Genomic DNA, 22968 nt, shown 5'->3' on the forward strand with positions numbered 1-22968 from the left:
TCTGCCTAAAGAAAAGTCACCTCCAAATGCTTATAGCAGAGCAGGAAAGCAGGAAGCAGAAAGAAAACTGGACAACATGTGCTCTGTGGGCATGGCCCACTCTTCCCAAGAACTCTTGTCATCTGCTTTCTCATGGACTTCACAGACTGGCCAAGAGAGCTGGAGGCTGCCCAAAGGAGGGAGGAAAGGCCTTGCACCAGCACAGCTGTGCAGACACTGCTCTGCAGGTCTGGCCCTGGCAGGAGCACATGAAACCCAACCTTTACACACCATGAGCACCCAGCCAAGGGGCATTGCTCCCTGCAGAGGCTGAAAGCAGAACTCCATTGTGGAGTCAGGGAAAGCTGCCCTGGAAAAAACCCCTCGCTTTAGAATAACATTTATCTCCCAAACAGCTGGAAAAGCAGCAAGAGGAAAAGTCACACCCCTCCTCCTTGGCCCAGGAGGCTGTGGCTGGACTCTCCCACATGGCCTGATGCTTTATCCACAGACACAGCCAAGTCCATGGTATCAGGTTTTAACCAGCTCCACAAGTTCAACACAGCCAGCGTGAAGTAGAAGAAACCTCAAGCCCCTCACAGATCTCCCCCTCCAGCAGCCATCCCAGCCAGCCCCAGGCCCAGCCTACAAGCCCTTCCTGGCTGCACCAGCCCTGCTCCCCCTGCCAGGGGAGCAGCCCCAGCTCCTTCTGCCCTATGCAGCCCCCACATATTAAACAGCCTTTCTCTGCAGCTGCTCCCCAAAGATGCTCTTCAATAGCACAGAGATCACAGGCTGGGGGGTGCACAACCCCCACCCTTGTCTTTGTGTGCACTGCCCAGCTGGCTTGACCCCCAGGAGGTGTGAAAATTGCCTCCCCACCAGCAGTCTGAGGACACACCTCACACCCTGCTCTCTACTATTAACAGCAGTTTGGCACAAAGCAAATGTAGATGGGACAGGGAAACCACAGTGAAATCCATGCTCTGGGGAGCAAAGGACCACAGGTTTCTCTTGATCTCGGAGCTCCAAAATGGGACACACACAGCTAAAGACAAAAGATAAAATTAAGGGAGAACTTGTCAACGCAACCCAGATTAATTGCTGCTCCAACATCTCTGCACCTGACCTCACTGAGGGGTGCCCCAGCTAAAACCACTCCAGAGCCAGGTTCCTCTTGCCTCGCTCAGAGGGAATATTGGAGTATCTTGCCTCCTCTCACACAGGGCAAGATGGAAATCTTGCTTTTAAAAGCCAAGTCATGGCTGCTACTGACCAGTCCATTTCCCTGGAAAACAGCCCCACAGATACTTACCATTTCCATGCTGAAGTCTACAGGGACAAGACCTTTGTTGAAGAGGGTAAAGCTTTGTGAAGCAGGCTGTAGAGCTGGGATGCTGCCAAACTCTAACACACTTGGACTTGGGTAGATTTCTGCCAGCCGTCCAGAGCTCCGTAATTCTACTCCCTGTTCCAGGAAGCAGGCAAGAAAGATTAAAAACCACTCAAAACAAACCACAACAGGGAAACCTAAAAAAGCTTCAACAGCTCAACCCTGCTCAAGTTATTGCTTTAGGGACAGCTACCACACTCCAGCTGAAATGCTGGGCTTTTGGGAAAAAAGGAAAAGAAAATTACATGTTCACCTCCAAATTTAAAAGGATTAAGGTAAGAGAACCTTTCCAACTACAAATTATTTGCCCAAAGGTAAAAGCTTTGCAAGAAATCTCTAGTTAAGACCAGGCTGACAGTTAAACAACTGGTTATTCTGGCAGGGAGAAACCCTCCTCTCTAAGGGAAGCAACCTGATAGTTGAAAGCAACTGTTTTGTCAAACTTCAAGCTCCCTGGCACAGCCTGCATTGCCTGTCCTTGCTGTTCACTGATTTACATGCAGTGCCACAATGGCCCAGGTTCAGATGTTTGGTGCCATCCAGGGAATTTGGCATCATCATTTCATTATGTTTTAATCTAAGTTTAAATCCTTGCAACCAGTCTTCAAATGCCAGCTTTCCTTTCTTTTACACAAAGCTCAAGGTTCCCAGAAGTCTTCTGACATCTTCTTTTGTGCTCAGAGGGATGACATTTGAAAACAGATGTTTCCAAAGTTAACAGCATTTTAAAGCTTAATTAACTAAAACTCCCCTCAATTCCAGCTTAGATGAACTCCCTTCTGCGTCAGACACTGAGATCACCACCTATGAGGCATGGGCTGCTTGTGCCACCCATCCCTGCTGTCCTTCTCCCCAGCAGCCTGTGCCTGTTTTCCCTGGAAGAATCCCTGTCCCTGTGCACCCTGCCAGGAGCAGTTGCACACAGGCTCACATCTCCCCTTGCACTCACCCGTGGGTTTCTCTCATCCCCGAACACGCCGACGAGAGCCTTGGTGCGATGCTCGCCCAGCGTCTGCACTTCGATGATAACTGGGATCTCTGCAGTGCCGTAAGGCTGCACAATCCCACAGGGCTTGGGGCTGGAGTAGAGCACGGGAGAGTCGTCCTTGCGTTGCTGGAAGGGACAGAATGAAATGCAACTTCAGAGGCACCTCTGAAGAAACTTTAGACTCCTTAACATCCACTGCAACAGCAACTTACACACACGTTTAAAACTCCCCAGGACAAAGGTAAAGGCACAAACAAGCTGCAAGAATTGTAGGCTTAGCACTCCCAGGGGAACCTGCAAGGAGGCTGCCAGCACAGGCACTGGTGTCTGTGGATGCAGCAGCTTTTCACAACCCTCTAAGACCTCCCACAAGAAAACACCCTGAAGACTAGACTAGAACATCAACTGTTTCCTCAGGAGGTTAAACTGCATCCTAAGGTTTACATTCAGGTAGGATCCTTTTCTCAGCAGATCTTTAAGACTGAATAGAAACCAGCAAGGTCTTATCCAAACCCTTTTTTCCACTAATAGTCTCCCCAATAATATTTGACAGGAGGAGGTGGACGTGATGCCAAACCTGGGGAATAAGCCCATAGCAGCCAGGAAGGTTGCTGAGGTTCCTGATGACGAGCTTCCTCTCGTACGGCACTTTCAGGTGGCACTCGTGGTACAGAAGGATTTGGGGGTACACATGCAGCTCTGGAACAAGACATCTGGGCAAAGAGATGACCCCAAGGGAATCAGAGATACTGAGAGAATGAAGAACATTTACCCCCAAAGATTGTGAAATGGAGCAGAACACGTTGGTCACTGTCAAATGGGCATTGAACAGCCCTAACCAATGCAGGGTGGTCACAACCAGCACAACTCCATCTCTTGCAGGAAGAAGGAGAGGAGGCCCTCGGGAAATTTGTTCCACCTCAAGCACCAAAACCCAGGCCAATCAATGATACCATTCCTGGTCCCTTTAGAAAAGGGCCAGGACTGTGCTGGGCTGTGAGCAGGGGTGCTTTTCACCACAGGCTGCTGTCCAAGCACTGCTGTTCTCATGTCCAGCTGGCACAACATGAGGCCATTCAGCAGCTCTTCTCCTTGGCAGCTGCAGCCAGCAAAGCCTGTGCAAGTCAGTGCCTAGGGGAGGCCAGGAAGGGCTGGTACCTGGCTGTGATGACCACTGATGCCACTCCCTCACCAAAACCCTCCAGGTCCACCAGCAATCTCCTGTAGAATTCCATCACGGTGTTGGAACACAGGGTCACCTGGTAGAAAAAAGAACAGTAAATTCTTCCTTACAAAAGCTCATTACCCACATGTGACATCCTCCAGTTCTTGAGGAAGGATTTGGCTTTAATTCTTCTGCTGGTCCATGTGTAGAGCACAGTCTCAGAGTAACAAAAGCCTTCTGGCAATAGCAGATTTGTTAAACACACCTTGCTATCACAGCATAGGTCAGCTTCATTAAAACATTAGACTAAAGCTCTACACACCACTGTATTCAAATTAAGGGGCCAATTTCTCATCTGACTACAATGACATAAATGCAGAGGAAATCTGACTTGAACACAATGAGTTCAGCTTTACAGCAGAAGGCTGAGGGCAAAGTGTGGCCCAGCAGGTGCTGGGCAGTTCATGGCTGCCATGGTACCCAGAGCCCGGGCTGGCTCTTAGAACTCCGGCACCACGCCAGGAGTGGGGAGCTGCCCCAGGGTGGGCATTTACCAGAGGCAGAACCCTCAGAGCCACTTGCTGTACAGCGCAAGAGACAAGCCACCACAGGGACCAGGCAGAGGAGAAAGGAGGAGGCTCTCTGTCTTGAAGTTCCACAAGGAAGGGTTTATTCCAAATAAAGGAATCAGAGGCACAAGAGCCCTGGACACTCCTGTGCAAGGGCTTTTGTAAAAATACAAATCAGGGGGTGGATACAAACAGCAAATCAATAGGGAATCCTCAGGGGAGGAGTGAGGGGGTTACATCAAGTGTCTGGGACCACTGGGGGTAGGAGGGTAAAGAGGATGGGTCACATGGCCAATGGGGTCTCCAAGAATAGGGGAATTCCAAAGGGGTATTGCAATCAGGGATTGGCCCGAGGTTCAAGTGGCAAAGAAGGTTTGGGAACAAAAGGGGCTGGGTTGCCTAGACAGGCAGGGAAAAGAGCTGGAACAAGGGGCAGGGAACGGCATGAGGGACAGCATTGAGGGAGGGTAAAACACAGGCGTGAGCCAACTCAGGGAGAACATGGGTGTACAACAGAACAAGGAATCGATAAAATCAATTTGAACCGCAACACATGGCTGCAGAGGTTTTTGTCTCCACTGGAGATCCCTGCAGTGAACACAAATTTTTCTGCTCCTCAGGAGAGGCAAAATGAGACCAAGAAGAAAAGCTAACTGCTTTATACAATGACATCTCTCTGACAGCCACCTTCTGCCTTCATCCTTGCTCTGCCCACTTGCAATCAAAGAAATCGCTCTCAAAAGCAAAAGAATGGCTTCAGGACTTGACCATATGGTATTGATCTCAGTGTAGGATTTTGGAAACAAACCAGTGCTCCTTGAGGAACATCCCGGGTAAGCCAGCTAGCAGAGGCCTCCCAGCAGTGCAGATCTCTCACTCCCACGATGCTCAAAGCTGGCACCAGAGCTAAAGCCCTCCCACACTCCAGTGAAGCTTCAGCCCTGGTGCTGAAGCATCTACGGCTGGATTCTTCCCATACCTCAATGTCCTGGTGTCCCTGGGGGAGGATGGTTCCTTGGCTGGGATTCATTGTGAACTCCCTTGGCTCCACATAGAAATGAATTCCCTTCCTCCAGGATGGGTCACCTTCTTTGCGTATTTGATCAAGGCTGTCAACAGCCGGCTGCGTGCCATCGTCCGACATGCGGAGCTTGAATGTCACGGGCACCATGGAGCAGTTGGTGAGGCGACATCTCTGGGTATAGGGAAAGCCTAGGAAAGGACACAAATATCCATTCAGGCACCCATTATGGCATGATCCTGGTGGGAATATCCTGCCAGGATAAAAGTGAGATTGGAGTTGAGCTCTTTATTTTCTGAACTACAGCTCACCGAGAAGCTGCATGAGGAATTAATCATCACTGAGTTCCCTTGGACACTGATTCCAGACTGCAGCCTTGAAAATGCCCACTCCTAGCCCTGCTGAACACTGCAAGCTTCTCTCTTTGGGAGGGGAAGGAGCTCCCTCCCCTGCCCCAAACCAGCACCAGTTATCTCTCAGTGATGAGTGTGCACCCAGACCCAGCATTGACTCTGAGAATTCAAGCTGTAAAATTCCCTGGTAAGTCTGCCAACATTCCCACTGTTTTCACGATACATAAACAGTGAGTTGTCATTGATAAGAAGCTACAGCAAAAGAAAATGAGGATGGAATCAGGAACTAGAATGTGATGCACCTTAATGCAGTTTCTCTCTGCAGGACCCTTAAAGCATCTCTTGGTTTGGGCCAAACAGACTGAGCACGTGACAGCTCAGAGTCCACTCAACTGGGGGCAAACCCCAGCCTTGGTTTGAGATTAGCAATTAGGAACCATGTCCCACCTCACCCAACAAACAGGGACATCACAGCCATGCTGCTCACTGTGATTGTGCCTGCAAGGGGATCCCCACTTTGGCTCTGAGATTTGCTTTCCATCCTGCAAAGCCAGAGATACCGCCACACATGGTGGGGATCTGTCTTTTAAAGCAGGACAGAGACTAGAAAATACTGCCTTTCTATTCCTTGGTTCTATTGGATCTCACAATGGCAAAATGCCCCCTGAGGCAGCAGCAGTTCACAGCCTGAAGAGGCTGCTGGGGCAGACCAGGAGTGAGGGATGCTTTTCTGTTGGAAGGCACAGATCCCTGACGCTGTGTCCCAGCCCAGGCAACACTCACCAAAGGAGATGTCCCCGAAGTCGAGCTCAGGGAGGTCGAAGTGTAAATTCGGTCCAGTGACGCTGCCCCTGGAGGCCGAGGACAGAGCAGGAAAGGGCTCGGTTAAAGGCATTGCAAAGGTCCGGCTGTCGTGGCTCGGGGCACAAAACCTGGGCTCAGGGCACCCTGGGTTTCCAACCAACACAGCACCGTGTGCTCAGCACAGGGCCCTGTGCACAGGAGGCAGCTCAAGCCAAGTGGCCAGCAGCCAACAGCCACTGATGGGCAGGCAGGAGAAGCCCCTGGGATGCTGGGGGTCCCATGAAGGACCCTGAACACACACCCAGACATGGCTCCGTGCCTCAGTTTCCCCAGCTGCAATGGGATGGACATCAAGGTGTCCCCACAAACTTCTGTAACCAGCCTTTCCAGCCACAGGTTCCCTGCTTTGCTCCTTCTTAGCTGCAACTGCTGTTCCCGTGGAGGAGCTTTCTCAGGAGAGTTTGACCCACACAATCATTACAGACACAGTTCTGAGACATGAATCCAGGGGAGCCCCAAACATCCTCTGAAAAGAGCAGCAACAGTTCTACCCAGGGGACAGGTGAATCCTAGAGGAAAGGACTGGTGAAATGTTCCCTCTTGATTTCCAAACTAAAAAAGCAGCACTTTTCCTCCAAAAAAAAAGCCAGCATAATTGTTTCTCCACTATGGGCAGACCTACTCACCACTTTTCTCTTGCCAAATAATAACTTCCTTGTTCCTTTTTATCCATCTCCCTTATCTTATTGGTACAATCAAGTGCAGATTGCTTTCATTTCTTTACTGCCATGGCCCAAGGCAGAGGGAGATCCCTGCAGGGAGGAGTCATTGCAGCTCCTGGGTACCACACAGGGCAGGAGGCATCCTGACACTAAGGCAATGCCAGGATCACAGCAGAGATTAAGACCTCAGGCATCACCTTTTTTCTCTGCTCAACCCCAAAATGAGGTAGGTGGGGGATGTCCCAGAGACAGCTACAGATGTGCCCACCAAGCTCCCAGAGTCCTTACCTGATGGTCAGGATCACAGGTGTAGGAGATCCAGCCACACTGAACTGGAATTTTTCCTCAAAGCTCCCCAGCACGGTGGTATGGAAGGAGATCTGAACAGTCTGGGTCCCACCTGGTGCAATCATGCCCCGCTCGGGCTCAACCGTGAAGCAGAAGTCCACATTTGTGGTTGAAGGGATATAGGTGAAGGGAGCATCAAGAGCTCCTTGGTTAATCAGTTCCACCTGCAGAAGCAAGAAAGCAAAATGGAAATACAGGTGGAACCTTCCCTTCTTGTGAGTTATTGTCTAATGATGCAATGAACACCCAGCAAAGGCAGAAGATGCTTTGTGCTGCTGAATGGCAGAAGTCAAGAGATACAACAGGACAAGTTCTGCCTTTGGGTTTTCATGCAGAGCAGTGGCAACTCCACAGACCTGCAGTCACCCTGGGCTTATCCCATGGACACAGAGCAGTGCACCTCTGCTCAGCATCACCAAGCTCATGGGGAGCTGGCCCTGAGAGCCCTGAGTGGGGTGATTGCAGCTGCGGAGTGAATCACCCCAGAGCTGCTGCTGCCCCAGTGAGCACAGCTCCAACAGCACCATCTACTCATTCACCTTTTCCCATACCATGGAAACAATTCATTGAGAATGAGGCATCAGCATCAAAATGTACAGACAGCACCATCCTTTGGTAAGAAAACTCAGCGTGTCTTTCCCTTCCCCAGCCGCGCTTTTGAAAGTGTCTGGCATGATGTAGTGCCTCATTTTCTACCTCTTTGAGTTGCTCCCTCATGAATTTTTTGCAAACTTGACACTGCTGGGGGGGAGGCAAATAGGTAGAAAAATCCTTTGCTTTATTCCCAGGAACACTTTTCTCCTTCCAGAGCCAGAGATGCACCAAGGCTGAAGTGTGGTGAGGGACTGGTCAGCAAGGGAGAGAACTCCCAAGCCCTTTGCAATGGCCAGCACTGAGCCAGGAGGCTGGATGGATTTCCTGTGACTTCAGCAATAAGCAGGGACACTTGACTGGAAGCTGTTTGCAGTGGGCTGAAGCTCAAAGGCAGCCAGTTTGTTGCAGCTGCTTCTGCAGAGCCCAGTCCAAAGGTGCCTTGTGTCTGGCACTGCCACAAAAGCCTCTGAACATGCAGCTTTTTGACCCAGTGTTGGTTTCATGTGGCAAGGGGTTGTTTTGCAGGAAGCCTCCCAGCTGATCCCTAAGGAAGGCTGCCCAAAAGCAGGGACTGGGGCTTCAGGAACAACAGACACACGTTTCTGACCCCCCAGGTTGGAGCAGTACATCAAATATTCCCTGCTCACAGCTGCCCAGGTTGGCAGCAATTCCACAGCTCCACCAGGCTTGCTGCTGCCTCAGGAGCCATCAGGATCCATCCCAAGCCCTGCTGCTCACCTCATAGACATAGGGGGTGTAGACAAAAACATTCCCAAGGTTCAGCGTAGGAGAGCTGAGTTCAACCAGGGGTCCTTGGCCTTTCCCTCTGAGGCACAGGGGCAGCCTGATCTCACGGCCTGGGGAGAGATGTCCATTGCAGTACAATCATTCCCTCTGTCACACTGGATTTTCCAGGCTGCCTCAGTGCTAGTCCCTGACTCTGAGCTGGATGTACTCATGCTTGGAGCTACCTGGTCTAGGGGGAGGTGTCCCTGCCCATGGCCTTGGCACTAGATGATCTTTAAGGTCCACCCCACCCTCATCCTACTGTGATTCTGTGGTTTCCTTCCCATGCACCTAGAGGAGCTTTGAAATCCATTCAGTGCAGGCACAAAAGCTCATGATGAGTTTGGCAATTACCAAACTACCCGGGCCAGGAGCACAGGCCTTTGTTGCCCAAGTGCTCCCCTTCTGACACTCAGCACTGTGTTCTGTTTCCACAGAGTGAGAGCTGCAAGGGGACAACTCCCACACAGGCAGAGAAGCAGCTGCTGGCCAAGGGTGCTCCTTCTACAAACACCCTGTGCTCAGTGGGGCTCAGCCACCTCTGCTCTGCTGCTGTCTGGGCACTGGGAGGTGATCCAGGGCCAGGGAGCACATTTCTAACTCAGCTCCTTCCACCTGATGATGGATCCATGGCAAATGGACCCATCCTGGAGGCCAGGGGCCTGCAGGGGCTTAGTGCTTGTTCACTAAAGCTGTTCTGCTCTGGAGCTCTCTGGCCTTTGAGGAAATGCTGGCAAAGCCGTGGCATGAAAACCTCTCCCTGCACTGCCTGGGCTGTTCTGGGATCAGTAAGGCAGAGCCAGCATTCTGAGCCCTGGCCTTGCACAGGAGACTCCCTGGAGGCTGCAGGGCCAGGGGGGATGTGCCAGCACTGCCCTGCTGACCAGGGACTCTTCCCAGCACTTCCATGGGAGCCCAGTGGGCTCAGGCTGGCACCATGGCTTCACTGAGGGGGACAGGAGCAGGGCAAAGGAGCTGCACCTGAGACATGGCAGTAAGCCACACTTTGATACTCCAGTGCTTCCAGGGCTTTGAAGGTCACCGTGATTTCAGCCGAACAATTCGGCCCAATTTCTCCCTCCTACAACAGAAAGAGACAGCAAAGCATTGCTCTTCAAACTCCACATTTCTTGTTTCCAACCACAGGCCTGTAAGCCTTGATTGAGCATCAATGATGAGTGAACAACACAAGCAGCCAAGGAAAGCCTCCAAACCCAGCTCAACACAGCGCTGGAAGCTCTCAATGCTCAGCTGATCAGCTGCCACTCTCCACAATATTCCTGCTGCTCTGACACAAGCTCTTGGTCCCATCATGCTGCTGTCAGCTCCATGGGATGTAAGTGCCACTGTGCACTGGTGGCTCTTGGCCTTAGATGGGCCATAGGAGTAACCAAGAAGAGACAACTACAGATATTAGTTAAGCTGTTTTGAAAGAAAGCAGAGGTTGGGATTATTCTGGGCTTTACTGCAAGATGAGAAGGGATTTTGCTCCGTGCAGACACCAGGCATTCATCATCTCTCCCAATGCCAGTACTCAGAATCAGGGCTCTGGCTGATGGGAGCACGTGGCAGTTTGCTTGCATCACCAGAAAAGGAAAAGGTTTTGTGTCCCTGTGTGCAGGAGAACTCCAAAGGCCCATTTCAGCCTTGCACCCTTGTGTCCAGGCTCACACAAGGATGACACTGGAAGGGACACTCAGCAATAGTGCAAGGCATGGTTACAGGAGGGGATTGGCATTTCTGTCATTAACCTTGGGCTGAATTTGGCCTCCTTTTGCCAGGGAACCATTGCAAGCTTCAGGTCAGTGTGTGAGCTGGCAGTGCTCCAACAGCCTCTGCTGAGCCCCACGTGTGGGGGGAGCCCCTGCCTACAGGAACTGCTCCCTGTGACACTGCAAGGACACGCACACAGGGCCTTGAGCTCCAGCCTGGCAGCAGAGCTGGGCTGTGTCAGGCTCCCAGCCCTGCCTTGAGCCTGCAGGGCACAAATGCTTTGAGCAGGGAGCTCTGCAGCCGCTCCAGAAACTCCACATCCTCCCTGCCAGCACATGGGGCCAGCTGAGGATCTGCCCAGTGACTGCAGCCGGGGGAAGGGTGCTTGGGAGGAGGAAGAGGAAGAGGAAGAAAATGAGGTTCTCGGGTGTCACTTACCAATGGCTCAATGAAAAAATTTTCACTGGCGAACAGCAGGGGGTCATCTTGCACCTTTGCCTTCTTCTCCTGGACCCTGCTTCTCAGGAGGGCAGTGTGATCTTCAGAAAAGCCCTGCACCTTCTCTACTTCTTTCTCCTCCGTGAAGTTTTCCAGCCACTCCTCACCCGATGGGTGCAGCAAACGACACTGCCTGCAGCCCCAGGGAGAGACAAGGCCAGCTGATCATTTAATAAGCCACAGATTTGCAGAGAGAAGTGGGAGTGCAGGAGAGCAAAGCACTTGGGGAGGAGCAGCAGCAGCTCCCCAGCAAAGGCTGAGCCAAGCCACGAGGGTCCCACAAGGATCAGAGGATAACTTGTTGTTCACTGGCACAGCAGGGAGTTTCACCCCACACTTGCAAGCTCAGGAGAGGTTTCCAAAGCCAACATCCCTCCAGAGAAACCTCCTGGCTCAAAGCCTCTGCCAAAACTGAGGGAGAATCCACCGACCACCTCAGCTGGCTTTTCCTCCCACTGAGCTGCTTGGGGGATGCACATAAAGGTCACAGAGCACCCACTGCAGCACTTCCCTGGGAAGGGGAGATGTTGCCAGGTCATGTAGGAAGAAGATTAGAGAGACAGGAGCCCAATTAGAACCTGAGGAAATCAGTCATTGCAACCAACCTTTCCTTCCCAAAATGCCATTCCTGGTTGGAGTATAAATGGAACTGGAATGCTGAGTGCTGAGCTCCTGAAGCCCAGGGACACACACCCCAGTGCCAGGCATGGTTTACTTGGCCTAAACCATTCAAAAGCACCAACACCCCCCTGAGGCCATAGGTTAGTTTCAGTCTTGGGCCATAGATCTCACTGAAATGCATCTTCCAAACCAACCTCCTCTTCTCTTTATTCTCTTCTTCCTCAGAAGGCAAAGCCTTCCACTGGAAGTGGGCTGTGATGTTACTCCTGTTTTCCAGGAACACGGTTGTCTGGTATGCCATGGTGATGAAGGTCTTGCCAGCCTCCACGGAATTTGTGCTCAACACAACATCAACATCTACAGCTTCTCCATGGAGCTTTGTGTGGATACTCTCTTCACCTGGAACAAAGCAAAGGGGAGTCTTTGCTCAGCTCACTGGCTGATGGAAGCACAAGGAACAGAACAAATCCCAGGGCACAAAAGAAGGTGTCACAGTTTTTATCTGAATGAGCAGTTCTGTGGATCAGTCCATTTGTCACATCCTGACAGCTCTGTGTGTAGAGTGGTGAGGATGTCCTGGGCAGCTCCTTAAACCCCTTAGTTCTGAGTGTGTTTGTAGAGCTTTGGCCCCAAGGTGACAGGATGGACAGTGGGATTGGTCAGTGTGCTCTGGTGACCCACTCAGATCACTGGGATTTCTGCATCCAAGTCCTTCAGGTGACAGGGTGAGGAGCCCTGTTCAGCCCTGCCTGGCCCAGGGTCTCCCTGGGCATCCCACGAGACTCCCATCTCTCCTGATCCCTTGGATCCCTTGTTGCTGACCAGCAAATATGCCTGGGGGGAGGTGGGCAGCAAAAGGAGGCCCAGAGGAACAAGTGAAGGGACAGCGCACAGCAGGAGGGGACACAGGTGAGGAAACACAACCAGCCTGGCTCTGCAATATGACAAACCACTCTCAAATGAACACCATGAAAATCATCATCATCATCTCCCTGTCCAAACCCACAGCCACATCAGTCTTGAAATATTTTCTATTGTTCTGATCTCAAAAACCAAGCTGGCGCATTGCACATTAAATAAAAAAGGGACAATAGAAAGATTAATAAGTACAGAGCAGCTTCTACATTAAGACTGAATGGGATTCCTCAGTCTAGAAATCAAATGGGAGATAGATGTGAGAGGTTTGTAACAACATGAACAGCCTGGGAAATGGGCACAGGGAAAAATTGGTCTTGATTTGTCACCAAACAGGAACTTGAGGGCCTGAAAATGTTATTAGACAGAAACTACATCTATGTGTAAGGGCCACATAGAAAAAGGATGTGTGACAAGCCAGTGGAGAAGCAGCATATGGGACAGAGGTGTGCAAGAAATCCATTGCATTGGAGAGAGTCTGATGGAGACCTCACATCCAGCACGGCCCAGGAATCAAATAAAACTTCACCCAGGCATAGCCACATGGGAGTGGAGAATCAGGGATCCTCCTTCCTCCACTCAGCAACTCCCAGCAAAACAGGAATCAAAAATCTTCACCCTTTAGACGGGATCCACTTTCTCAAGCCCCTGAACACCAAGGAGTTTTCAGTTTTCTTTGGGCTAAAGCTGAACAGGGAGGTACCTCTGGAGGGAACGCAGGGGGAGGGACAACAGGGAGCCATGTGGAGAACTGTCCTGTGCCCTGCAGGGCCCAGCACTCACCTGTGTTGCAGCACAGGGACCCAAAATGTTCCCCGTTGGTCAGCGCATGAAATGTCACTGTCACCTGCATGGTGTCCCCAGCAGCCAGAGTTCCTGCGGTCGGCACCACGGAGAAAGGACTGCAACACAAAGAGAGGGATCAGGGCTGGGGGGACACCTGGCCAGGAGATTCCTGCTGCACTGCAGCTCCCTTGGGCAAGCAGGGAGCAAACCAAGCACAGGCAGCAGAGGACAGAACAGACAGGCTCCGAAACAGCCACTGAGCCACTGCTGAGGAGATCCAGCCCTCACAAGATCCTGGGGGTAAAATGACCTCAGCTCCCCCATACTCTGCATCCAGCTCTCTGCAATGAGGCTCAAGGGTCCCACTGCCAGCAATCCCATCAGAGAATGGTTTGTGAAGAGCACAGAGAGGCTTCAGAGCTATCTGCATGCAGAACTTGACACTGACTGCCTCAGGAATTTCTCTTTTCCTGCTGCCTATAAACCTCATCTCAGGAGATGCAAATGTTAGGGCACTACCTGTCCTGGGATATTACAGCCTAGGAATCAGACAGGGAGAAGGAACTTTTCCTTGAAGACCAAGGAATAGTTACAGTTGAATTTGCAGTGTGATTCTTTGGTTTATTTTGCCTTGAAAATATCCTGATTTAGCCTAAAAAGGGCACATTTTATCAACATTTCAATGAAAGCTGCTCTAAGAAAAGGAGCAGTCAAAACTCTGAAAGAGTGCAAATGCAGATTAGAGCAATAGAGTGACATGGAAACCCAAAAGGAGGATGCTATTTACAGTCTGAAGGAGCCCATGCCAGCTAAATGAAGCACCATGAGCAGGAGCACATCAAGGAAGCAGAACAGGAGGTTTCTGTGTGTTTACCAGCAATGCAGTCTGGGACTGTGGCTTGTTATCCAGGCTGGTAACTGTTGCTTGGCCCAGCAGAGAAACTCTGTGTGAGGTGTTGGAAATGTTAATGCAAATGTGTTGGTGCACTTTGGATTTAACAGGAGCCATCAGGATTGGTCACCAGGTAAAGAGCTCTTGCCTGACAAGCACAAGACTCTGTGCTTTGATGCTCAGGGACAGCTCAGGGGAAATGTGCTTTGTGCTCTTCTCCAGCCCCACTGAGGAAACAAAAGTTCCTGGCCTGGGTGCTTTGCTGCTGGTCAATCTGTCATTTCAAAGTCTGTTCTGGGGAGTTTGGTGATGATTACATCACACACAGAAATAAAGAGAACATCTGGCAAGCTGAGCTTGATTGATGTCACTTGCTTCAGGTTCAGCTCATTCAGGACCTCTTGCTGCAATGATGGGCTGAGCTGTTCCCATTCCCACTGGTGAGACCATCACTGGCTGATGGAGAAGCCTTGGGCCAGCAATGTTTATGTGCTGGACGTGAGACTTTGGAGGGAGGGGAGGAAAGACAAGGCCTCAGCAGCCCCAGAGCCAGATCAGTGCACGTGCTCCTGCATCTGCCCCGGGGCTGATGCCAGCACTGCTGCAGGTCCCTGCTGGGGCTCGGGGGGATCAGTGCCTGCTGGGGGCAAGGCACGGGATTTTCTTCTTATTCTTTTGCCAGAAATTCCACCAGAACAGAGAAGCTGCCATTTATGGGAATCCCTAGCCACACTTCAGCACTACCTTCCATTCCATTCCATTCCATTCCATTCCATTCCATTCCATTCCATTCCCTTCCCACTGCTGCCCCATGTTACATGTTCCTGCCCTCAGATGGCAGGATGGGAATAACACTCCTGGGGGTGACTTCAGGGGTGACTTCTTTCTCTCTTGCCTGAGAAAGAAGGTATCTTCCTCTTTTCAAATTATCAGGAGAAGAGGATCCAGCCAAGTCCAGGACTCAGTTTCAGGACTGAAAAACTCAGTGCAAATCAGCCCCTGCATCTCCTACATCCCTGGGCTGTACCCACTAGACTCCTCTGTTCCTGCTGTAGCAGTCATCTGCATTTCAGCCAACATCACTAAGCTGTTCCCTGAGCCCACAGATAGAAGAGCTGTGAAGGAGACATCCCTGACACTGTAAGAACCAAATGAAAACCACTGCCAAGAGATGGGGCTGGCAGGCTAAATTTTGGCCTTTTATCTGTTAATGGTGAGCTGTTCCTTAAGACAGTTCTCACCCTGTTAGAGCTGCCCTTTCAATGAATCACCATTGCACCCAACAGGCAGAAAAGAGAAGCTATGGAGGGGGTTTTAATAGGTTGTTTTCTTCTGCTTTTTAACTAGGTCCATTTGTTTGTTTGTTTTCTTGTATGGCATCTAAAGACAGGTCCAGATCTCCCAATGGCACCTTGCAATCCCCAGACACTGGTCTTGCTTTGAGCAGTGTGTCTGCTCAGATGATTTCCAGCAGAAATTATTCTGTACTTTTACCTTCTAAATCAGCCCAAGTGCTTTTCACATCTTCCCTAAATAGCTCCTATTTCCTATACACCTGTGCATATACCTATGGGCATGTGGTACATTGAGAGGCATTAGAGGAGCTCGACCTTCATGAAAGCTCCCAGTGAAGAGTTCATGATCTTTTGGAAAACATTTAACACAAACCAAAAAGAAAAAACAGCAGAAACACAGGAACTTCAGAGTATTCAAAAAGAAATCTCAATGAAAGGGGGCACAGTCTTATTCAGAGATTTAAATCATCTGTTTGAAATCTTAAACTGGCTTTCAAAGGTTCATCATGGAACAGAAAAGGCAGCTGATGCTCTGAGGTGACAAGGGAAATCAGAGCAGCTTTAGTAACAGGAACTGCACCAGCTGCCCACAGCACAGCTCATGTTGGGCATCTGATGCAGGGACCACTGGAGAGCCACGTGCCTGGGGCCTCCCAGAGAATGGGTCTGTTTGGCTGGCAGTGGTGAGGAAGCATTTCAGAAGCTGCTTGTGCTCAGCAAGCCAGCTACCAACATGTTCCAGCACCCTCCAGGAAATCTGGGACAGAGAAAGCTCAAAGGCTGCATCCTGCTAAGAACACTGAAAGCAAGAGCAGATGCCATCCATCCTGCTCACTTCCAGCCAGGGCTGCAGGGCAGCAGCTCTGATGCTCTGGTTCCTTTGCTGCTCTTTCCCAACTCTGCTCTCACCCAAAGGTGATATCCTTTGCACAGGGACAGATGAGCTGCCTCACCTCTGGGTGCTCAGCTGGTAATGAGCTGTCCGGTTACCGACATTGCGAACCAGCAGAGTCTTCTGGGTGCTGTGCTTGACCGGACACTCGGAGAAGTCCACCTGGGCAGGGAAGTCCAGGATGGCTCGGGCACCGATGGCCCGAATTGGCACAACGATCTTCTCCTTTGCCATGATACAGGTGAGCTCATGGGAATAATCCTGCAGGAAAAGAAACTGGCTCAGCACAGGGCATTTAGTGCCATCCCTGTGGCAGAAGAAAAACCATTTCCTGTAACTCATCCATGGCATCAATTTGCCGGGCATCAATTTATCTATTCCACCCTAAAATGAACACTGAGTTTTTCTAATATGTCACATTTTAAAGGCACCAGTGCCCTTTGCAAAAGCTATCCCAGTGGCATTAAGCTCTTGTGTCACTTGGGTCATACGGAGAACTGCCCTAGGCCACCATCATTTTCACTCACAAATTTTAATGATATGAAATAATTCCTAAGCTCCTTCTAAGGAACATGGAGCTAGGGAACACAGCACATTCCTCTTTAGGTTTCTATATTCCCACTGTCTGAGAATAGGACAAAGTGTTCAACTGACTCTAAGCAGCAAGAGGAAGATGAGAAAACAGCTGCACCCAAAGAGATCCTGCACCTCTGGCCTGGTGCAGAAACATCAGTTGGCTCAGAACTCCCCTCTAACTTTGCCTCTCCAACCAAGTCAGGAGAAGAACAGTGCTAAGAGGTTGCAGGATGCTGTTGGAAAGGGCCTCTCTTTGTTTGCCTGCAAGGCTTCCTCCCTTCCATGCCATGTCCTAAACCCTTCTGGATGAACAAGTCTCCAGATGCCAGCAGTGAGATCAGACTTGCCAGGGCCTCAGCACTGCTGTTCAAACCTCCATGCAGAAGCACCTTTGGCACGGAATGGGTGCCAGCTGACAGAGCAAGCACAGTGACAGGCATGAAGACAGAGCCCCAGCAGTGCCACTGCCACAGGCTCTGGGCCCACAGCTCTGCCTGCAGCTTGTACCTGCCCTACACGAGCTCCTTCAGGCAGGTGTCCAAGTCCCCTGCAGCTCAGCAACCTCCTGCTGACCAAGGGCACCCAGAGCCCAGTGTGCCTGTGCCAGGCTGGGCTCACAGGCACAGCACATCCTCTGCCCTGCCCCTGCAGCTGTGCCATGGTCACCTGTGCTCTGGGACAGCACAGCTGCAAGGCTGCAGAACAGAGGGGGTGAAAAAGCACCGTCTTTGCTCCAGCCCAGGGGCAGGCAGGGAAGCTGTTGGCAGTCAGGAAGGAGGAAAGCTCCCTGACCTCTTTGTCCCTCCAGTGTTTTCCATAATAATGAAACCCCTTCCACTGGACCTAGAGATGGCTGAACAACTGTCAACATCTCTTTGTCATTTTCATCCTGTTCCCTGTGCATCTTCCCTTGGGAATGCTCAGGGATGTGCAGGGAGGGGAAGCAGAGCCTGTCAGGCCTGGCTGCAGTGCCTGCCAGCAGTGCCAAGGTGTGACTGGCTGCTGCAGGCTGCCTGCCCAGGGCCTGGAGCCCAGCTCACAGCATGCAATGGGCTGGAGCAGAGTGCAGGGAAAACAATGGCTGTGGAGATCATTGTGTGCTTTGGCTCCTCCAGCCTCACCTTGTTCTCGTCGGGGCTGAAGCGGATGCGCACAGGGGCGGAGGCGCCTGGTGGCACGATGTGGTACACATCACTGGGGCAGGCCAGCTGGAAGTAAGGTGAGCTCTCCATGCAGACCTTCACCATCTGAGCAATCTGCAGCAAAGACATCACATGATGATTTTGCCACTTGTGGAAACGAGAGGAGACCTGTCCGTGCCCTGCTGACATCCCTCCCTGGCCCCTTTTCCAAAGCACTTTCAGCTGTGCAGGCACAGGCACATCATTCACAAGGCTGAGCTTGAATCCCTCCTGTCTGGCTCCAGCATTGTGGCCAGGGCCAGTAGGGCAGTGCCTGGTGGGAAGGAAGGGCCAAGCAGCTCAGCACCAGCAGGATGGAGACAGAGCACCTGAACCAAGTCATCTGCATATTCAACAAGGCCAAAAAACCTGCTGGCTTCTGCCTGCACACAGCCATGAAGTTGTCATGTTCCAGGGGCGAATGTGCTACCTGAAAGCAAAGCATCAAATTGTCCTGGGGGAAGGAAAAAATTCCCTTCTAGCAGATGAGGTTTGGGTAGGGACGTTGTGGAGATAGAGTCATGCAGGCAGAGCAGCAAGAGAGGAGACCAAACCACTGTGGCTTTCCTGGGAATAAAAGTAAACCTGAAAAGCAAAAGAAGGAACACAGCAAGACAATCCCTAAAACAAGGAGATGGCAAAGAGAATTTAAACGGGCAGTAAAGCAGCAAGGAGGAATCATAAAACCATGAGAGCATTCAGCTTGCCAAAAGTGATGGAAACACAGACAGGCTGTGCCTATTGACTCTGGGCTTCAAAGGCATTTTCTGCCTGGAGAAACATGACCAGCACTGAGTGACAGTGTGGTTCCAGTATGCAAAGCCAATCTTGGCTCTGCAGGGCTTCTTGCTGCCTGTGCAGGCAAGCTGGGCTGCTGGGCATTCCTGCCTGCAGCCAGCAGGCCAGGTGCTGCCCTCTGGGATTCACAGACACAGCACACATGCATTTTCTAGCACACAGATATCATCAACCCCTGAGCACCAAATGCTCTCAGAAAGTCTAAACCAGATGATTTGGACTCCCTCCTGTCTCTTCCCACCAGCCCACTCTTGGCACAAGGCTCATTTGAGAAATGTTTCCCTGACTGAAATTCCAATGGTCTCTGTTTTCCTCTTTACACTGGAACACAACTGGTGACATTTTTCAACTTTTTCCCTCTCAACTCTCTTGGGAAACTGCAAAACAATCACAAGTGAAGGTGAAAACCTCCAGGAGCGTTGGATGTGCTGTGGTTCTCCAAAGGGAAAGCAGAGCACCGTGTTGCTTTTGGAAAAGCTGAGCAGAGCTGAATGAAACTTAGCAGGAGCCTGAAGTGGCACCTAAAGGCCTCCCACTGCTTCTGCTCCATCACTCTGATTGCAGGGCTCTTTCGAAACACATTTCCTGCAGTGCCAATGCCATGAATGAGAAGTGATTCCAGCAGAAAGTGGAGAAGACTCAGCCCCTGAGCTGACTGTGAGCTGCACAAAGGGAGCCAAACTGGCTGAGAGAGGCAGAGATTCCTACCAGGAGCCAAGATTAACCAAGGAAACCCAGGATGTGGTATAGCTCAAGGCAAAGCATGAGAGCAGGTAAGAACTGTACAGGCTCAACATTCCTAGCAATCCAGAGCTTTCAAGAGCAGGAAACTCCTTTGGCATAGATACCATCAATGCATGGCCAAAATCAGGGGACAGTTCCCAGCACAGGAAGATTTCCACAACTTGCAGAACAAAGGTGCTGAGACATTTTCTTCTGGATGTGCTGCAGCAGATAACTTGCTTTGCTGTACACTGGGGGAATGACAGCACTCTCCTCTTCCAGCACAGTGTTAAAGCTCCAGGTGCCAGCACTTACCTTGTCCTTATTCATGATAGACAGCACCATTTCAGAGACCTCATGAGCAACGACGTTCTGAAATACCAGCTCTCGTGGGGAAACCCCAAACACGCTCCGTTTCGGGGGAGCTGGTGACAGCTGGAGAGGCGAGAGAGCAGGGAGAGGTTCAGCTGCTGGGAGGAAAGTTCATGAAGGATCCCTTACACTGATCCCCAGTGAAGCACAGACTCTGGGTGAGCATGTGTGCCCAGGACACACTGGGCAAACTCTGGCTCACCCACCTCTGCTCTGAGCTGATCAAGAACTGCTTGATCAGCTTAGAGCAGGCTCAAGCCAAGTTGCTCTTTTGATTTCTCCAGCTTTCCTTCTCCAGAATGCCAGGCAGCACGTTCCTTAAGCACAGCCCTGTGCCCACTGGAGCACTGACTGAGCACTCATGGAGTAAGTAAGACCCACAAATTGACATCAGATTCAATTTGGGGATGTCCTTTACTCTGAGACAGGGAAACTGAGGCCCACCCAACTGCAAATACCTGTTTTGAACTAGAACTTAAGCATCAGTAAGAAGAGAACAGTACTAGAGGAGGTGGGAGAGATGAGGTGGTATTTGGCTGAAGCCAAAAGGTTTTTAAGTGAAAGAATGGAATTTGTTGGTACTATGTGTTGTTTGTAGTTTGGATTTGTTCAGGTTGGTGTTGGGTGTTGCTGTGAGTTGGCAGCACCAACTGGCTGAAGACCTGACCAAAAGGAAGGAGGATGAGAGGAGAGGGGACAGAAAAGTTGGTGGTCAGAGAGAATGGAAGTTCTTGAGTACCCCTCCGGGGAAAAGGGGCCAGGGACTGTCCCAGCTGGGTACAAAGGGGATACAAAGATTGCTTTTTTCTTGGAGGGTGTGTTTGCTCCTTTTCGGGGGCAGGCAGACACACGCCTCTGTGTGTGGTTGCTAAGAAACAGTTTTCTTTTGCTTGGATGATTTTGTCCCCTTTCATTGCATTTAAAAGTTACTGCCTTTCTAACAGAGGGAAAGGCAAAAATAAAGTCAGGAAGTCAGGTAAAGGCAAAAATGAAGTCAGGAAAAAGACAAGTGAATGAGGATAGAAGACAAGTGAATGACAATGCTGAATGAGGATAAGGTTCAATTATTTTCTCAGCGACTTGGGTAAGAGTAGAGTTGGTATCTCCTTTTTCCATTAGCTTTAAATGGGTGCTTTCTTGTCATTATTGCCATCTTATTTAATACCATTGCAGAGGCATGTCTGGAAAGACACAACAACAGCAAATGCTTCTGGACCAGAGACATTGCTTTAAGAAGGCTCTGCCCTGCTTTGTCTGCCTTCTCCAGTCACACTGTTGTTACACCAGAGACACAAGCAGGTCTTGTGTGTGACTCCATGAGGAGACACAGTCTGCTGAAGGGAGTGGCTGCAGCACACTGTGCCTTAGTTGTGCCTTTCCCTGAGGTGTTCCCAAGGCCCCTCTCCAGGGCAATCCTTAACCTGGATTGTGTTCCGTGTCGCTTGCTGCCAATTTCCTGCTCAACAGCCCACCTCGGTCACCTACCCCTTTGCACTGTGCTTTCTACTGAGCCAGTCCTGCCAGAAAAGCAGCTTTAAACACAACTCTAAGTAGGCACTGATCCAGATAAAGCACATCCATTCCCTTCTGCCCAGGGCCAGTCCCCTGTACATCTGGCAGCCTGCAAAATCTAACACCCCGTCAGGGTCCCAACACATTGTTCCAGCCCAAAGCAGTAATGCAATTTGTTTTGCTCAATCTGAAGGAATTCCTGCAGGTCCTCGGCCTCAAAGGCCAACGCTGCCACTGTGGAGGGAATGCTGTGACCCCAAGCATTTGATGGTGACCACACCAAAGCAAGAGGTGGCTCCTTCAGCAGGAGAAGGGCAAATGGCAATTTGGTGCCTTTGCGTCCTCAGCCTTCCCCCCCTGGTTTTAGCAATGGCAGCTACACTCCAGCACAGCCCAGCAGCTTCAGCAGAGGTCATTTGTGTTGGCTTAGTGCAGATCAGGACTCCCAGTCCACCACTCCCAGCAGTTTGCAATGACAACAGGACCTGCACACTGAGGTCTTTTGCTGGAGGCGAGCCTGTCACAAGCACTCACCCTCTTCAAACTTCATGTTAAACAGAAAGGAAAAGAGCGGGAAAAGGCTACCTTTTGACGAGTCTCACTCATGTCGACACATGGGCCAATTCTGGGCAGAAAACTCCCCCCAGTGCTGGCCTCCTGCTTTGAGTTGACAAACTTCTCCCTCTGGAACTTAGAGGGAAGCAGCTGAAATGCAAAAACAAAAAAACAACAAAAAAGCAACCAAAAACAAAAAAAAAACCAAACAGCAAGAATGTCAGAGATGTGCTTGCTCAGAAAGGCTTTCCTTGAACAAGTGGCACTGATGAATAATTTGTGATCACAGCCACTAGGACAGTTCTGGAAACCCTGGAAGTTGCCTGCTGAAATACTTAGCACCAATAAATTAATAATACAGAGTGCAATAGACATACTCCAGCCACATGGCTCTGTCCCATGAGTCTCTCTGTGATTTGATGGGACATGTTTGGGGATTTCTGCTCTTTGGGCATTTGTTTCCTCTTCCATTTCACTGGATTGAGGCAGTGACCTTTCCAGAGAGTGGGGAGGAGCTCTCAGAACTGCCTGAACTCCACCCCTGCACAACACTCAAAACTCCCAGGCAGGAGATAGCACTGCTGGCTGAGTCCAAGGGAAGCAAGCAAGACAAGCTGTAGCAAGAGTGAGGTGCACAGGAATGTGTCCAAGTTTTAGCTCTCTCTGTTACTTAGCATTGGTTTTCTCTGTCTGGGCTGACAGAGCCCTCGAGAGAAGAAAACAGAGGGATGTCCTGGACAGAGCCTCAGCAGTGGGGCATCTTCAGTCAAGTGAGCTGCAGACAGCAAGGGACCTTTGTGGCCCTGGCTCCAGTGCTGCCTGCAGGGCTGCATCTGTGCCCACCCAGGAGCTGGGAGAGAACAGCTGCTTTGGAAGCTCTTCCAGCTGGGACCAGCCGTGGCTCTCAAGGCTTGGGG

The 22968-nt window shown here is 50.8% G+C and overlaps 1 protein-coding gene across 1 annotated transcript; it reads right to left on the minus strand.

Moving 5' to 3' along the window:
- Nucleotides 1-3484: 3484 nt before the first annotated feature.
- On the minus strand, nucleotides 3485-22102 carry LOC129130573 (hydrocephalus-inducing protein homolog). The gene is made up of 13 exons (XM_077173053.1): nucleotides 22082-22102; nucleotides 19928-20047; nucleotides 18032-18166; nucleotides 16396-16595; nucleotides 13253-13371; nucleotides 11749-11953; nucleotides 10874-11066; nucleotides 9704-9803; nucleotides 8675-8793; nucleotides 7283-7506; nucleotides 6252-6319; nucleotides 5074-5306; nucleotides 3485-3619 (listed from the first exon to the last, which is right to left on the minus strand). Exons 1-13 carry the CDS (start codon nucleotides 22100-22102, stop codon nucleotides 3485-3487), a joined length of 1872 nt encoding a protein of 623 aa, XP_077029168.1.
- Between the last annotated feature and the right edge of the window lie 866 nt (nucleotides 22103-22968).

The sequence above is a fragment of the Agelaius phoeniceus genome, unplaced genomic scaffold (genome assembly GCF_051311805.1).
Source record: "Agelaius phoeniceus isolate bAgePho1 unplaced genomic scaffold, bAgePho1.hap1 Scaffold_110, whole genome shotgun sequence".
Lineage (NCBI taxonomy): Eukaryota > Metazoa > Chordata > Aves > Passeriformes > Icteridae > Agelaius > Agelaius phoeniceus.

Bases quoted from the DNA above. Each gene is read 5' to 3' on its own strand.
- LOC129130573 (XM_077173053.1), bottom strand. From the start codon at position 22,102: ATGAGTGAGACTCGTCAAAAG. The intron at 5,307-6,251 runs GTGAGTGTTGCC...GTCCTTTCCTAG, and splicing joins CTTCGGGGACATCTCCTTTG to GCTTTCCCTATACCCAGAGA. The intron at 3,620-5,073 runs GTATGGGAAGAA...TTTTTCTACCAG, and splicing joins AGGGACACCAGGACATTGAG to GTGACCCTGTGTTCCAACAC.